The sequence below is a fragment of the Benincasa hispida genome, chromosome 12 (genome assembly GCF_009727055.1).
Source record: "Benincasa hispida cultivar B227 chromosome 12, ASM972705v1, whole genome shotgun sequence".
NCBI classification, from domain to species: Eukaryota; Viridiplantae; Streptophyta; class Magnoliopsida; order Cucurbitales; family Cucurbitaceae; genus Benincasa; species Benincasa hispida.
The window spans coordinates 30,429,902-30,448,486 of NC_052360.1; the positions used below are offsets into that span (position 1 = coordinate 30,429,902).

At 30.2% G+C, this 18,585-nt stretch overlaps 1 protein-coding gene across 1 annotated transcript; it reads right to left on the minus strand.

Moving 5' to 3' along the window:
• Positions 1-1,907: 1,907 nt before the first annotated feature.
• LOC120092439 (glutamate decarboxylase 4-like) lies at positions 1,908-3,818 on the minus strand. The gene is made up of 2 exons (XM_039050528.1): positions 2,769-3,818; positions 1,908-2,693 (listed from the first exon to the last, which is right to left on the minus strand). The coding sequence occupies exons 1-2, from the start codon at positions 3,727-3,729 to the stop codon at positions 2,158-2,160; spliced, it is 1,497 nt and encodes a 498-aa protein (XP_038906456.1). The 5' UTR covers positions 3,730-3,818; the 3' UTR covers positions 1,908-2,157.
• Positions 3,819-18,585: the final 14,767 nt, after the last annotated feature.

Below are 18,585 nucleotides of genomic sequence, written 5' to 3' on the forward strand. Positions count from 1 at the left end.
ATTTGATAAGGAAAAAAGTATAGTTTTTCGATCATTGAATTTAATATTAAATACTAGTTTATTTCAATTTTAAGTGAGAGTATTATGATAAAAAAAATTATAATTTTTAAATTAGTTAAAGTGACAAAACTCTATGAAATTTTATTTCAAAATCGAGTAAGATTACAATATCAAATTATTAAAATAATAGATTAAATAAAATTATAATTTTAGTAAAAAATTTGATCATTTTCAAATTAGTTAAAGTGACAAAAGTCTATGAATTTTATTTCAAAATCTAGTAAGAATAAAATATCAAATTATTAAAACAATAGATTGAATAAAATTATAATTTTAGTCAAAATCTCTAATTCAAAATCTTTTTAAAAAATTTTCTTCTAAATTTTTTAGTTTATTTTGAACTTAACTATATTAAAATAATTAAGATGAAAAATTTATACTAATCTAAAATTTAACTGGTGATTAAATACGAGAAAATATTTCACAAAATAAATATTTATAAATCTACACTTCATTCTCATGTTACTTAAATCTGTACTCCAAACATAGGCTTCTTAAACCCAAACTTCCAAAACATACACTCTAAACACAGTTTTCGTAAACCTAGGCTACCTAAACTCCTAACGTAATCCTCCAGGCTTAACATTCCAAGGTTTAAAATTTCAAACCTGCATGCCAAATGCCCCATAGTTATGAATGTTAAAGTATAAAGAATATTGAAAATTAAATTAGACCAATGGTCTAAAACTAAACCAACAACCTAATCAAATAATCCAAACTAAGCCTAGCTTAGCAACAATTATATACACTCCTCTTCACCAGCGGAGTCACGTAGGGACTAGAGGTGGCACGTGCTCCCCTATCGTACTTTGTATTTTTAAATAAAATTTAAATAACATTTAACAATATATTACAAACCATTATTCTTCATGAAATATGTAGTTGGTGTAGTGGTAACAAGAGCTATATGATGGTGTACGTTGTAGATTCAAATCCTTTCAATATAATTTTTTAAATTTAATTTATTTTAAGATTGTTTTCTTGTAGCATGTTGTAGTCTCCCCTAAAAAGGAATTTAGGATAATAAAAATAAAGGCAATGATAAAAAGGGAATTTAGGTTTTATTTTTTTTAAAAAAAAACCTTTAACTTAAAATTTCAAGCAATCACCTAACAAAAATATTTAAAACATGAAAAAATCCACATCAATTTCTTTTAATTATAAATATTTTTTCAACTTAAATTTTCACTCTCAAATCTCAACTTGTCTATTGAAAAGGTATCGTTAACTTTTTTTTTTTTTTTTTTTATCTAATTTTCATATTTATATTACTTAATATATATTTATTTTAATTAATTTTACAGTTTAAGCTATTAGATGATTTTCTTGTTTCTTGTGAGGATATACATACCATACCATTCACAAGTAAGTTTCAAAAAAAAAATTTCAATCTTTTTAAATTTCATACTTTTAAATCTATGTTATAAATCATAATATTTTATTGATAATAATTTTATAAAATTAAGTCTATATCAATACGGAGAGATATTTTAAAAGAAAAATAATAATTGATACCATAGAGTATCATCTCCAAAAACAAAACATACCTCTTATTATATAGAAATAAATCAATTTAGGAGAATTACTTTTAGATAATGGTCTAAGAAGTAAAATTTCTAAATATAATGATAATCTCTAGAATAATTATATTTTAACCACTGATTTCTGCTTCAATGGGCTAACAAACGTTTAAGTTTTAGTCATTATCATTATTATTCATTATTATTGTAAAGAATATCAGCAAGTTGAGCAAATCTCTAGAATAATTATATTACGTGTTTTCTTTATTTTTAATTCAATTTTCTCTAACCGAAAATTGGTGCAGAAACCAGTACATCATTACATGCTGAACGAATGAAGTGTTATTTTATTTTTCAATTTTAAAACTCATTACACAAATGTAGTCAAGTCAAGGCAGGTATAGTGACACATTAGCTACAATACAATACAACTTCAAATTCAATCAAAACTTTTTAAAAAGTAAAATAATAACAATAATAATAAAAGAAATTTATTTTCTTATACTTAGTGCTTCAAACTTAAAACTTAAAACTAGTATTGATTTAATACCATCAAACGTCCCATGGTATGATCTTCTTATTTGGCAACCACTGTAACCGAAGGACCAGTCTGATTAGCAGCAAGCTTGATTGTCCTAGCCTTTGTTATATTCCTCCAATATGTCGCTATTTCCCTCTCTGTTTCCTCTACCGTCTTCTTCAAACCTGTTTCATTTCCACCATTTTTGGGCGGAAGAGTATCTAACTCTGCCAATACCTTTACGATATCAAGCACAAGCCGCTCTGCAAGCGTCCGAGAGAAATCTTCTCTAATCACCACTCGAAGAACTGACACGTGCTTCGCCCCCTCTGGCATTGGATACGCCGGAACAATCCACCCGAACCTCCGCAACATCTCTGAAACCTCAAACTCGTCGTGCCGGCTTCGGTCTTTGAGGGAAAACGCCACCACCGGCACTCCCATGTCCTTTGACACTATCGTGAACCTCCCTGTGTTTTCAAGCCCTTCCTTCAGCACCATTGCATTGTCGTGACAATTTTGCATCACATTCCGGTAACCCTCGAAACCCAACCGGATTAGTTGATAATATTGAGCAATGATTTGGCTTGACCCTGAAATTTAATCATTCACATGTCAGGCTAATTCGATATCCATCAAGTCTTTTGTTAATTAGGAATTGATTTTACCTTTGGAGAAGTTGAGAGTGAAGGTGGGTTGATCTGCTCCAAGGTAATTGATGTGGAAAATGAGTTCTTCGGGCAAATCTTCTTTGGTTCTCCAGATCACCCAACCAATCCCAGCGTAAACAAGCCCATACTTATGCCCACTCACATTGATGCTCTTCACCAAAGGAAGCCTGAAATCCCATTCGAGCTCTGGATACAAAAACGGTGCTATGAACCCACCACTGGCTGCATCCACATGAATTGGCGTATCCCATCCACTTTCCTTGTTCTTCTCCACCAACAAATCATTCAGCAGCTTCACATCTTCGAATTCTCCATTATAAGTTGACCCCAAAATTGCAGCAACACAAATGGTGTTCTCATCCACCATCTCGACTGCCTGGACAGGGTCCATCACGTAATACCCTTCTCTCACTTTAACTTCCTTCAGCTCCACTTCAAAGTATCTCGCAAATTTCTCCCAGCAAACTTGCACATTCGCACCCGTCACAATATTGGGTTTGTCATAAGGCTTCCCCTCCGCCTTCCTCTTGTTCTGCCACTTCCTCTTGAAGGCAAGCCCTGCCAGCATGATGGCCTCCGACGACCCCACCGTTCCAACGCCGACGGCGGTGTCGGAGTCTCCCAAGGGAGCGTTGAAGAGATGGGCAATCATGTTGACGCAGCGGTTCTGAAGCTCGGTGGTGACAGGGTATTCGTCCATGTCGACGTAGTTCTTGTTGACAGAGTCCATGATGAGCTTATCGCATTCGGGCTCCATCCAGGTAGTGACGAAGGAGGCTAAATTGAGCCTTGGGTTGCCGTCGAGCATGAGTTCGTCGTTGATGATTTGGAAGGCGGCCTCCTTGGGCATGGAGTTGTCGGGCATGGTGAACCTTGGAGCAGAGTCTCGAACGTAGCGAGAGGCAAATGTGGAATGTATGGAAACATCGGATTCAGAGAAAGTTTTGGACAACACCATTTTGGTGATGGAATTGAAAGTGAAGGAGGTGTAGAGAATAGAATAGATTGTATTGGAATTTGGTTTAGTAATTTGGTGGAGAAAGATGAAAACAGAGGATTGTATTTATAGTAGAAAAAAAATCGTGGAGAATCGTGTTCTGGTTCCTCGCAATGGGAAATGTCGGAAGACCATGATAGAAGGTGGAGCGTAGAAGGTCACAACTAAATTATTAAATAATTGATGGGGTCAAACTTTATTGGTGGAAATACCATTTCTGTCCTTTTACGATTTTTTTCCCTTTTGAAATATCTTACCAACCTAGGCATAGTTTGTTTTTAATTAAAAAAAAAAAAAAAAAAAAAAACCTTAAGCTTAGTTTGGTATCGATAAATTTTAGCTTGAAATCAGAAAAGTAGGTTATAATGTTTAGTAATAAATACTAAATTATTTTGTTTAGATATACTAACTATTTTTTATATATAATTTATAATTTCAAATAATTGTTTAGAATGATGTATTTATTTACTCTATATTAGTTTTTAAATGTTAAGAGAGAGCTTCATTTTTCTAAAAAAAAGGAAATGATGCATAAATTAGAAGATGGATATGATTAGGTAGGATAAAATAGATATATAAAATAATTCTTAATTTTAAAAGAATAAATTGAAAATTAAAAAATGTATCTAATTTTAGAGATTCTAAAAACTAGTGAGAAGTTGATTTTAAAATAGATGAGAAATGAACAGATTTTTAAAAAGTGATTTAAATCGATTCAATCTCAATCTTCTTTACCAAACACAAAAAGGGTTAAATTCTTTTTACAGTTACTTCTACCTCTTTAAAAGTAACCCCAAAAAACACTCTTATTCTATTACCTCTTTCAATCCCAAATTAGATAGCCCATATAATTGTAAATAAAATTTAAAATATTCTAGGCTAAATTTTATATTAAAACAATATCTTTAAACCTTTGGTTTAAAAACCATCCTTATTTTTTAAAATGTCATATATGTTAGAGTGAGTTTGGGTTAGTAATGTTGGTATGCATTTTAATCCAAGAGGTCGGAGATTCAATCTCTCATCCCACAAGTACCACATATTACTATGATATTTCATAGACGTTACAAAATTATCATGTTTTGTTTTTGATCCACGCGATCTATTGTAATATCAATTATGGTTCAAAATTGTAAAAGATTTCTAAAATAGAATAGGTTTGAGATTAGAAGATCAAAATGATAGTATCATTTTTTAAGCAGTTGAATTTGTAGAATGATTTGAAAGCCTAGACTTCAAACAATCTCCCAGATTGACCATTCTACGAAGTTAAAACTCCCACGAATTTGGGGTGTGTTTTAGAAATATAGTTTCATTTGGGGCTTCTTTTTTTTTTTTTCTCCACAAGGAAAAAGGGTACAGCAGCAAAATGGTCAACCAGTCATTGTTGACCGAACAGTTCTGAAGAATTCCAGGTTTTTTGCAGCATGTTGTTTTGGTTTGTCTGATTTTCAAAAACAACAACTTTTCTGGTGGAGGTTTTATTGGACAAAGGCAAAGCAAGGCTACGACCATAGAACAATTCTCATTTTTCATGTAAAAAAAAAAATGTTTTTATTGCTATACATGTTTAACATCGTTGTTTTAAAATGGCACTACGTTGATAGATCTAAACGTTAACTTACAAATTTAGTCCTTAAATTATTGAATTTATATTTACGTGGTTTCTAAATTTTATCGTGTCTAATACCCTATTGAATTTTTAAATTTTCGTCTAATAGATAATTGAACTTAAAGTTTCAATTTTATATCCAATTTGTGTATAGGACTTTATTTAAAATTTAAAAAAATTAAATGTTTTATTTGAAATAAATTTTAATTTTGCAAGTTTAAATTCTCACCTTATTCAACATTTTTTTTTTAAAAAAAAATATTGTATTTATTATTTACAAAATTAGTGTAAGGACAATCGGACACAAAATTAAAACTAAATAATTGATATACTTATAGGTCTCACACAATATTTTTTTAAATAGAATTAATAGAGGGCTAAACTGATATATTTACAAAAATTTGAGGTTTAAATTCATATCATTCTTAATTCAAGATTTTAATTAATATAACTCTAAAGTTTATCGTTATAAATAGATATTTTTTGGAAAACAAAAAAAGTCATAATTTAAGTTTCAAGCCCCAACGTGCATCTGTCTTTGTAACTCATAAAACATCTATTATTTATGGATCTAAAACTTTGTTCATAAACTTTTAGAACTCTATAAAAGTAACAATTTAGTCTTTATAATTTTTTTTTAAAAAAATACATAATTTAGTTCGTATACGGTAAAATTTACAACAATTTAACCTTATTATGAAAAGTTCCATGCATCAAAGTTAAACACCAATTTTTATTGTGTATCGGCATAGTTTTTGTGGTGTCTAAATTCTTGCAATTTTAATGTATATGGATGGACTAGATTGTTATATAAAATATTAAAGTTCATGACTAAATTGTTACAAAGGATTAAAATTGCTTGCTTTTGTTAAAGTTTCAATACTAAAAGAGTTTATAATTAATTTGAACGACAATCAATATGAGCATATTCAATTAACGTAAACTTGTATTACCAATATCTAAGTCAAAGGTTAGATCCCAACTCCATTATATAGAAGAAAGAGAATAAAATGTGGAATATTAAGCCTAATTTTTTATATGAATTATACCTAATTTTTTCATCAAAATAATTTCGTAAAAATATCTAAAACTACTTACCACACATCTCACATGCAAAATATATATGAATTTTTATAGTACAATTGGTAATATAGGGATTGGAACATCATACCTCATAGTGACTAACACATTCGATATGCAAATTAGACTATTCTCGATTTGACACAAAATATATATAGATTTAGTCACTACATTTTTTTATACTTATATGTCAGCTATGCTCTAATCAAAATACATTTTTAATACCAGTATTAAAAAAAATATACTAATATAAAATATTTTTTCCCAGAATCTATTAGAGTTTCTTGGTCTCTACCTATTTTCTGTTTTGAAATTTATGATTCAAGAAAGTTTAAGAAATGAATTTAAATCCTTAGATTCGAAATATGAGAACTAATTTTAAATTAATTACTTTCAAATCCTATGAAATTCTACAAAATCTAAACATTTCAGTCAGGATTTTTTTTTTTTTTTTTTGTTAAAGTAAAAAGGGATTGAAATCACTCCGAATCTTAAAATCATTCCATTTCCTATAATACCTAACAATGGAATTTATTTGAAATTCATTATGAATTAAAATTCATAATGAAATCATGAGATTTGAAATAGGTTGTTAGAGTTCAAATCTTTTCATCAACCTTTGTTGTAATAATAATAAAAAGAAAATCTTCAATTATGAATTTGTTTATGATATCATCATTATTTACATTAAATGTGAGCCGTGTATGAGGTTCCTTGGAGGCAAATCGATTGATTTCTATTCTTCACAACTCTTTTTCTTTGTATGAACAACGTTATCAATACGCTACATATATTCGGAAAGAAAGTTAATCAAAGTCCCTCGAATACAAATTACAGTAGAAATTTATATACATTTTTACGACAATTGTTTCAAGGTGAAAATTAAATATAAAATATCAAAATAAGATTAATAATTGTTTAATACTTTTAATATAAAATAGGTATGTCTTACACCTTTTGTTGATAAGAACTTTAGTAATTTAATTAAATGTAATCGAATAAATTGAGAGAATCATAAATAAAAATTTTAATTAATCAATTAAATAAATTACATTAAGCATTGATTAAAAGTAATATTGAAAATGAAATAACTTAATTACTAAAATACGTAAATAAGTAGGATTAGGAAAATTTTTACAAATGTCAAACTATTTACAAAAATAGCAAAAAAAATATTGATAGACACTGATAGATTTTTATCCGCGTCTACTTCTACCGGTTTTTATCACTAATAGACAGTGATAGACCTCTATCAGCCTCTATCAAAGAAAACTAAAATTTTGCTATTTTGTGTAAATAATTTCACTTATTTTTCTATTTTTGAAAATCCTCCTAGATTCTAAATGTAGTAGTTCTAAAAGTAAATATATTGATATTTAATAATTAATTAGTTAAAATAATTAGTTCTAATTTATTAATATTAAATAATTATTTATATTATATTAGGTCTCTTATGTATAAAAATTTTATTTATATAGAGAATATTAAAAAAAGAAAACTACGTTCTATGTTTTCAAATTCTTTTAAGTAACAATATCCTATATTTTCTTGATATTTATGCCACATTTTCATTAAATATTTCCCTACTATCTAGTTAGGCACTAGGGCCAAAATGAATAGTATTAACTAGTCATACACTCAATGCTTCATAATTCAAAAAAAGTGTTAATCAAACAAATAAAAATGATAGATATTGCCTAAAATTGACGCTACATACTTTTCAAAATGTATCTCCATAAAATATATCATGAATATTGTCAACGCAAAATATTTCAGAATTTAAATGGAAGTATCGAGAGCCTAATTAACTAATGTTCTAGAGAAATGAAATAATTTTTTGGGGCATTTCAAATATAACAATTAGATTCAAAGGATTAGTAGATATAGTACAATACAAACAAAAATTGCAAACATAATAAAACTTAATCTAATTTCTCAGAGTCTATCAATGAAGACTATATCATTGATAGGACTCTATCTGTAATAGTGTCAATCACTGACGAAAATCTATCAATAATATAGTTTATCACGGATAGATTTAACTATATTTGCAGTTCTTTAAAAAATCATGCTATGCACTTAATTATTAGTTTTAAAGTGCCACCTATTATAATTATCCTAAATTTTATATGAAGATGTATGTCTCTTTGTTCCGAAGTAAAAGAATATTGTTTGATAATTATTTTATTTTTAAAATTTTAGATATAAATACTACTTTCATCTATATATTTCTTTACTACCTCTTCTATTTTTAAAATTTTTAATTTTTTTTTTTTTTTTTTTATTTAGCTTAGATTTATATGTATTTTACATAAATACTGGAAACATACCACACAAATAGAGGAAAATAAGTATTATTTTTTAAAAAAAGGGTAGAAAACAAAAATTGGACCGGCCATTGGGCTAAATCTATCAAATTCAAATAATAATTTTTTCTAATAAATATTTAAATATTTGGGCATGTAAAAGTAAAAGAACATACATGTGTTTTCTATATATATATATAAAGAATCAAATATGAACTAACTAAAAATAGTCCTGATCATTATTTCAAATTAAAAGAAAAAGTGCTGATCACGAGTAAAGTGAATAGAATATTTAATTGTAAATGACATATTTTAAGACCAATGGTGAGAACGTGGTCAAGGAAAGATATGAATAATAATAATTCTAAAGTAAAATGAAGAAAAAATATTTTTGTTATTAATTCTAAAATAATTAAACGAATTAGATTCGCCGCGTCCGAGCAATGGTCAGGGACATCTGAGAATTGAGATCCCTTGATGCCCTGCCCGGCTGCCCGCATCTTTTTGTTGACTTTCATTCTCTTTTTGACTTTTCTATTCAACTCCATAAATTTCCTCATTTATTTGGCATTCAAAATAGTTGATTGTTCTTTTTTTCGTTCTCTTTGTTTCATTTTTCTTTACAAGCACCCTATTTCAAACCATTATTTAATTAGTTTTCGTAGTTTCGTTCGACTTAATTTATGAGTTTATTTTGTTCAAAATCAATCTATTGATTTTATTCCACCTATATCATTTTAAATAAATATTGAATAAGAACACACATTCATATTTGTTGTAATATAAATGATATAATAATAATAATAATAATAATAGCTATGTAGATATCCATGCATAACTTCCATAGGTTAAAACTCATCTATTAACTTCTCCAATTAATCCCCATAATTATTTTGTCCTCTCTTTATGTTTCATTCTTGTAACCACCTTTCTCACGACCCTATAAATAAAGGTTATAGAGATCATTTGAAAACACACCACAATAGACATAATACATACGTTTTCTCTTTCTTTCTTCCTCCATTATCTATCTTTCTCTTGTGTTTTTATGTCCGTTCTTCTTTTTTCTCTACTTTATAACACGTTATCACCACGAGTTTCTACCACTAAAATGTTTGTAGAGGTTGAGCTAGTTCATTAGAATACCAAGAACGTTAAAGATCCACTTGAATTATCTACATATTTTTAAGATATTTAAAACTAAAGTTCAAAGAAGGTGAGTATTCTATTTTAATCATATATGTGATTTATGTGTTTGAAAATTGATTTATTTAATATTAGATTTTACATTTGATCTAATCAAATTGTAAAATACAAAGTTTTATGTGAGCATTAAAACTAAAATCTTGAGGAGTGTCTTGAAGCATTTGTGAGTTTTTTTAGCCTTATTTGTAATTTGGCCGGTTTACATCCTTTGTTGACTAATTTGAGACTTTGCATTCTTTGTTGGTTTATTATAAAATTAGAGAGAAATCTTTTACAACTATTAATTACTTTATATTTAAGTGAATTAGGTCCTTGTTTGTCTCCAAATTTCTCAAGCATATTGAATTTGTTTAGACATATACTTGTTGGACTCCAAAACCCACTCTCACACACTGTATATGTGCTTGGGTCTTCGAATCTTTTTGCATTGGTGATAGAGTATTTCATGAGTTATGGATAAAAGTTAAATTTTTGAGTAATAAAATTTAGGTTCACTCAAATAACCTTATTTTGAGTGATCTAAAATAGAAAAGATATTGAAAATCAAATATTTCTTGACATTAAACTTTTACTTAAATTTTATATGGATATGTCAAATATGCTATATAATTTTATGTATATGTTTAAAATTATTGTATAAAATATATCATTTAGATTAAAATTTATCATAAACTACGAATCATACATCTAATTTTTAAATATAATTCTTATTTTGAAAGATTTGATTAAGATGTTTTCCGAATCAATTCATGTTCATATATCTTTGAATACAATTGTTATATATGAAAAATTAAATTAAGATATGAAGAAAATAAGCTCAAACATTCAACATATTCAACAACCATTCACATTTCTTTAACTTTTTACAGTTTGTTATTGTAACTACTTGTATCAGAAAATAATATAAGTACTCATCATTTACAAATTTCGTAGCATACAATTACAATAGCTTCAAGAAAGCTTGAAATCTGTAAAAAGAAAAATTGTGACTTAGCTCTTGAATAAAGATCTCTTCTCCTTCTCGTGGATGTAGGTATAATTTGTCGAACCACGTATATCGTTGTGTAGTGCTCTTCTTCCTCCTTTCTTCTACAAGATTGCATGCTTTTGATCATCAATCATTTACTCAAGCAGTCGCACAAATCAAACAGAAAGATTAGGGTTAGAAGAAGTTCTGTAAAACCGAAAGAGAGAACGAGAAAGAGAGAGAAAAGAAATTAATTTTGAAAAAAATTCATCCCATCAGAATAATTTTTTCTTTCATTTCCATCAGGCAAGAGTTAGTGGAGCAAACCACGTGGAGCACATCAGTTGGAAGTTCGTGGACAAACAATAGCCAAGTATTCTACCAAACCAAATTCTTTTGGGGCAAAATATTTGGACTCACGAAATTGGATCAGCAAGAAGGGCCATAATATTCATCATTTGGGCTTGTTTAATATTCATTCAACAAGAAGCAAGCTCAACAAAGTGGTAACAGAGTAAAAGACTTATAAGATTGCAGTTCTTGAAGATTCAAGATTCAAGTTTTTCATCCAAAGATGTCAGTAGTAAGATTCGAAGTAGAGAAATTCGATGGCAAAGGAGACTTTGGCCTGTGGAAGGCCAAAATCAAAGCGATTCTCGGCCAGCAAAAAGCTCACAGAGCCCTCCTTGACCCAAAATGTTCTCCCTACCACTGTGACAGCCCAAGAAAAAGAAGACTGGGAGCTGGCAGCCTATGGTACGTTGGTTCTAAACCTTAGTGACAGTGTTCTTAGATAAGTTTTAGATCAAGAAACTGCCTATAGGATATGGACTAAACTAGAAAAGTTATATGCTACTAAAGATCTTCCTAGTAAAATGTATCTTAGGGAGAAATTCTTTACATTTAAAATGGATTCATCTAAAACTTTAACTGATAAGTTAGATAAGTTCAAGAAAATTGCTGAATTTAAAACTCTAGGAGAAAAACTTGGTGATGAAAATGAGGCCTATGTTGTCACCATAAATGAGATCACAGATGTTGATGTATGACACAAAAGATTATCTTACATTAGTGCTAAAGGCCTAGAAGTCCTATCTAAACAAGGGATTCTACCTAAAGGTCTCTCAGAAAATCTAATCTTTTGTGAACACTGTGTTTTAGGAAAAGCCACAAGGCAAAGTTTCACTAAAGCACAACACACCACAAAAGCTATTCTACACCTAGCCTAAGTGGCTCAAAGTATTTACTTTCTTTTACTGATGACTTACTTAGAAAAATTTGGGTCTACTTCTTTAAAACGAAAGACCAAGTGTTTGATAGGTTTAAGGAATGGAAACTCATGATAGAGAAGAAAACTTCTAAAGAAATTAAATACCTAAAAACTGACAATGGACTGGAATTTTGTAGTGAAGAGTTTAACAAATTCTGTAAAGAAACATGAATAACTAGGCATAGAACTGTTAGATTCACTCCTTAACAAAATGGAGTAGCTGAATGACTAAATAGAACAGTCATGGAAAGGGTTAGATGTCTTCTCTCAGATGTAGTCCTTAGTGAAAGTTATTGGGCTGAGGCAGCAAGCTACATTGTGTATACCTTATACAGGTGTCTTTCTTCCTCCTTAAACTTTTTAACTCCTGAAGAAAAATGGACCACACATCCACCTAACCTAGAAAATCTAAGGGTATTTGGATCTGTTGCCTATATTCACCAAAATCAGGGGAAACTAAAGTCTAAAGGCAGTAAAGTGTATGTTTATTGGGTTCTCAGAAGGTGTTAAAGGCTTTAAGATGTGGAATCCTATTGAGAAAAGGTTTTTCATAAGCAGAGATGTCACTTTCAGAGAAAAAGTGATGTTTATGCAAAAAGAAAAGACAACTTATGAAGTTCCTAATAGCCCTAATATTGCTAGGATTGAGGTGGAGACACCTAAAGATTCTTCCACTAACCATAACCCTTCTATTGAAACTGAAGAAGAAGAAGAGGAAATCTCAAACGAGAATACTGGGAAAATTGAAGTTCTACCTGATCTAAGTCAGTATTCTTTGACTAGGGATAGAAAAAGAAGAGTGATAGTTCCTCCAACTAGATATACTGAAACTAATTACATGAACCTAGTCCTAAATGCCACAATAGCTCCTAATGACCAAGAACCAACCACTTTTGAAGAGGCAGTAAACTGTCCTAATGCTAGGTCTTAGATTCAAGATATGTGTGAAGAAATGGAATCATTCACTGTCAATAATACTTGGACCCTCGCCCTTCTTCCTAAAGGATTCAAACCTATAGCCTCTAAATGGGTATATAAACTAAATGAGGGTTCTACCAAAGAAGAAAAGCCTAGGTACAAGGCAAGACTAGTGGTTAAAGGGTTTACACAGAGGGAAGGCATAGATTATTTTGAAATCTTTTCACCAGTAGTAAAACAAACATCTATTAGACTTCTTTTATCTCTAGTTGCTCAGTACAACCTTGAACTAGATCAACTAGATGTTAAAACTGTTTTCCTTCATGGAAATCTAGATGAGGTTATCTATATAGTTCAACCTAAAGGGTTTGAAGAAAGAGGGAAGGAAGACCTATACTGTCTCCTAAATAAGTCTATATATGGTCTTAAACAATCCCCTAGATGCTGGAATAGAAGGTTTAATGATTACATAGAGAGTATTGGATTTCAAAGAAGTTCCTATGATATTTGTTCTTATATTAATTCATCTACCTATAAGGACAAAGTCTATCTACTACTCTATGTTAATGATATGCTACTAGCAGGGAAATCTAAGGAGGATTTAATTCATGTAAAAAATCTCCTTAAAAGATAATTTGACATGAAGGATCTGGGTCAGTCTAGAAAGATCCTTGGGATTGAAATTCAAAGAGACAGGGCTTCCTCAACTCTAACCATTAGCCAATTAAGCTACTGTGAAAAAGTAATTAACATATTTAATATGTCTAATGCAAAACCAGTCACTATACCTATTGCTAGTCATTTTAAACTTTCCTAAAAAAACTCACCAAAAGAAACAGATATAGAACATTTGACTCAAATGCAATCAATTCCATATAATCAAGCAGTAGGGAGTCTAATGTACTTAATGATATCTATTAGACCAGATCTATCGTACAACACTAGTCTTGTCAGTAGATACATGTCTAACCCTAGAAAAAGGCACTGGAAAGGAACAAAATGGATTTTAAGATATCTAATTTGGTCTAAACAGTCAAAATTAACATATCAAAGTACTAATGAAACAAATTTAGAGCTATATGAATATGTTGATTCAAATTTTGCAGGTGACCAAGACAAAAGAAGATCGTTAACAAGTTATCTATTCTTATTTAGTCCTAATTTGTTATGCTGGAAAGCAAATTTACAGTCAATCACAACATTATCAACCACAGAAGCAGAGTACATGGCTTTATCATAAGCAATAAAAAGAAGCACTGTGGTTAAAGGGGTTGATGAAAGACTTTGGTATTAATCAAACAGTAGTAAAGATCTACTGTGATAACCAAAGTACCATTCACCTATCCAAAAACCCTTAGTATCATTCAAGGACCAAACACATAGATATTAAATATCATTTTGTAAGAGACAGAATAGAGAAAGGAGAAGTCAAGGTGCTTAAAGTTCATACCACCGAAAATGCAGCCGACAAGCTTACCAAACTTGTGTCCAAGTTCAAGTTAGTAAACTGTCTTGGTCAGATTGGATTCCGCCTTCCTGAAAAGGTGAAGACATGTTAAATCTGGAAGGAGAAGAGCTTACATGTTGAACTTAAGGTGGAGATTTGAAGAAAATAAGCTCAAACATTCAACATATTTAACAACCATTCACATTTCTTTAACCTTTTACAGTTTGTTATTGTAATTACTTGTATCAGAAAATAGCATAAGTACTCATCATTTATAAATTTCGTAGCATACAATTACAATAGCTTCAAGAAAGCTTGAAATCTGTAAAAAGAAAAGCTGTTACTTAGCTCTCGAATAAAGATCTCTTCTCCTTCCCGTGGATGTAGGCATCATTTTTCGAACCACGTATATCATTGTGTAGCGCTCTTCTTCCTCCTTTCTTCTACAAGATTGCATGCTTTTGATCATCAATCGTTTACTCAAGCAGTCACACAAAATAAACAGAAAGATTAGGGTTAGAAGAAGTTCTGCAAAATTGAAAGAGAGAACGAGAGAGAAAGAGAAAAGAAATTAATTCTGAAAAAAATTCATCCCATCAGAATAATTTTTTCTTTCACTTCCATTAGGCAAGGGTTAGTGGAGCAAACCATATGGAGCACATCAGCTGAAAGTTCGTGGACAAACAATAGCCAAGTATTCTACCAAACCAAATTCTTTTGAGGCAAAATATTCGGACTCACGAAATTGGATCAGCAAGAAAGGCCACAATATTCATCATGTGGGCTCGTTTAATATTCATTCAACAAGAAGCAGGCCCAACAAGATATTTGTTTTCTTAATTGGATTGCATACTTCTAGATAAGATTTTAGTTTCTTTTAAATAAAGGTAAAATTCTCTCGTAATAATATTATCTTTTATTTGTTAAGATTCTCTTCTAATAATATTATTTTATCTTTCAAATATGAGAATAAATATTCAAAATTATCTTTTATTTTATTTACAAAGATTCAAGATATTAAAAATTATTTCTTAAAGTGAATCTGTCTTAATAAGATTAACAATGCACTTAGATTCATTAATCTATATATTAATTCTTAATTGAAAGATCAATGAATTAGAAATAAAAAATTGACCAAGAAAACTTTGTCTAAGGATTGTTCTAGCTAGGCTGAGGTATTTAAGTTGACCGTAAGGGAACACTTCTACCTAAGAACTAACCTGGGAACTAATCTGGGAGTTGAATTAGTCAATTTTTGTTTACTATGCTAGAATTGAAATTTATTTGATTGTTAAAAATTTAAATTATTCTCATATGGATAAATTTGTGAGCTCTCTCTATATATATGTTTTATTAAATTCCTTTATGACAAAGTTTGATAGTTATGCATAATAACTCATTACTCTTTGTTGGTTCGATGCGATTAACATAAACTGTTAAAGAATTACCATACGCTGAATTATCTATGCGTCAAGTTGTAGTTAATCCTGCATTGATTACAAGTTTTCTTATAGTTTGCCAAGTATAAACAAACTACAAGTGTCTTGATATAAGTCGAGGTCGAACTCAGGGATTTGTAACTATGAATGTTTGGAAAGTAACATGTATACGACAAGGACTAAAGTAATTGCAGTAGAGTAAAAAATCATGTGTTTAAAGAAACTATGCGATGAAATTATCTAAACAGGCAATGGACAATTCAAGTTTAATTATGAGAAAAATTGGATAGACAATAGCTTTAACATGTGTAAAAATTGTATGGAGAAGCAGAGTTTGGGGAAGTCTATGTCTAGTTCTTAAGTTTAGCTTCAAGGGTAATCCGGGCTCGCAACATTCGTTCATCGCACACCTCTTGACAACCAACTACATTTGTCATATTTCTTTATGATGCATGAATAATGTTGCATTGAACATAAAGTTGTTTCTATCTCTATAAATACTTCTTATTTTGCTTAGTGAGTTCTACAACTACTTACCCTCTTGGGCGTTTGGATTCACTCAAATTAAAAATAAATTGAAAATGGATTTTGGTTTTCAAATATTGAATTTTTTTATTTAAATAATCAATTAAACAATTTTAATTAATTAATTATTTAATAATTTAATATCAAATATTAAATTAATCAAATACCTAGTTTATACATGAATCCTATTTATGTAAACCAATATTTAAATCAATATTTATGTATTCTTATCTCTCTGATTTCGTTTAATTTAAACAAAACTAAATGGTTTAATTATATCGAATATAATTAATCAAACCCTAAATTGAATTTAAACACTTCAAATTCAAAACCCTAATTCTGAATTTGAACATTTCAAATCTACTCAATTTATTATTCCAAGATATATTTTACGAGGTAGTAGAGGGACCTTATGGACCTATAGATCATAAGCTCCAATGATTTTATTTTAATTGACTAAACTCTTTAGACTGAATTAATCAATATTCGTTAACTACCGAGACACACCACTATAGCTCGATAATTGCACTTTCCTCACTTGTAGATATATTTCTGTCCATTTTTAACCATAATTAGTAAGTCGATCCTTCACAAGTCGTTCATATTTATAACTAGGTCAAAGTTACCATTTTACCCTTGTAAATATATCTTGGTCCTTAAGCTCCCACTGATCCTCCATTTAAACAATTGGTTTATAGTCCAATTTATAAACCATGACCATCTCGATCATGAGAGGGCGAGCCTCCATTGTTCAAGACCAGGAATTACCGCTTAAGAGAACAATCTATCTGCTAAACCTAAGTTGGGTAGGAGTGAATTCCATCTTGTAGAACTAGATCCCCAGCTATCTATCCGGTCTTATGCTCAAAATGGGAGGCTTATTGAGCAATGCTGCTGGACTACCCTTACCTATGCAGATAAAAGGATAATCTCGAATAAATAGAAGGTCATAGTTAGCTAAGGATTAAGATCGAGTTACCCTAGGTCATTGAATTTGAAATAGTCAGTTTTAATAATAAACGATCGTTATAAAGAAAAATGGCTATTTCGAGGTCTGGTCTTATGCAAACTCATTGCATAGGATGCTTCCATTCACATTTCTCCACATGATTGATTTTGGGATCACATAATTTGTATCAGTATAAAAAATGGGTCGTATCCAATAATGTCACCAAGATGAGGTACCACATCTCATTCATATACTTATAGACCATTTTGGCTATATACTAAAACTTGATCGTCTTTTATGTTCGCCACATAGAGTTAAAGTATTCATATCATAATCATGGAAAAAGGAATTCTTAACGAAGAGCATCCATGAGGACATTCAGATCTTTCTGATTTCATTGTGACTGAGATAAGACATACACATTCTAACAAATAGTTATGCAAATTAACACCAATTAAAGGCATGCTTTGAACAATAAAACACAAAGGAAAGAGTTCTCATACCAGTTGAAGACTCTCTTCAAACGTCGAACTCAGAAACAGCGGAAGAACCTCTATGTGAACTCTAAAGATCTAAATACTTGACAAACATCATGTCAATATATGATGCTTAAGACAAAGCTAACGTTTTGTCCTTTCGATCTCTAAAGATCTAAATTCCTAGAAAAAACTGAGTCTCTCCCAAATATTTCATTTGGAATTGGGTCGCTCGTCAGTTTTTAACTTCAGTCAGTAGACCTACATCATTCCCAATGAGTAGGATATCGTCTACATATCTAAGAAGGCTACTGAATTATTGATGATCCTCTTTTATACACAAGGCTCATCAACATTTTGATCAAAACCATAAGATTTGATTGCAATATCAAACCTTATGTTCCAAGATCGAGAATCTTGCTTCAGTCCATAAATGGATATATTAAGCATGCAAACCTTTTGCTTCTGACCTTGGGTTATGAATCCCTCAGATTGCACTGTATAAATGATCTCTTTAAGATTGTCATTCAGAAAGGCAGTTTTGACGTCCATTTGCCAAATCTCATAGTCATAATATGAGACAATGGACAAAAAGCTTTTTATAGACTTAAGCATGACAATA

Excerpts from the sequence above, each read along its gene's own strand:
- LOC120092439 (XM_039050528.1), bottom strand. The coding sequence starts at position 3,729 with ATGGTGTTGTCCAAAACTTTCTCTGAATCCGATGTTTCCATACATTCC. Across the intron at positions 2,694-2,768 it reads CACTCTCAACTTCTCCAAAG|GGTCAAGCCAAATCATTGCT; the intron begins GTAAAATCAATT and ends ATTAAATTTCAG.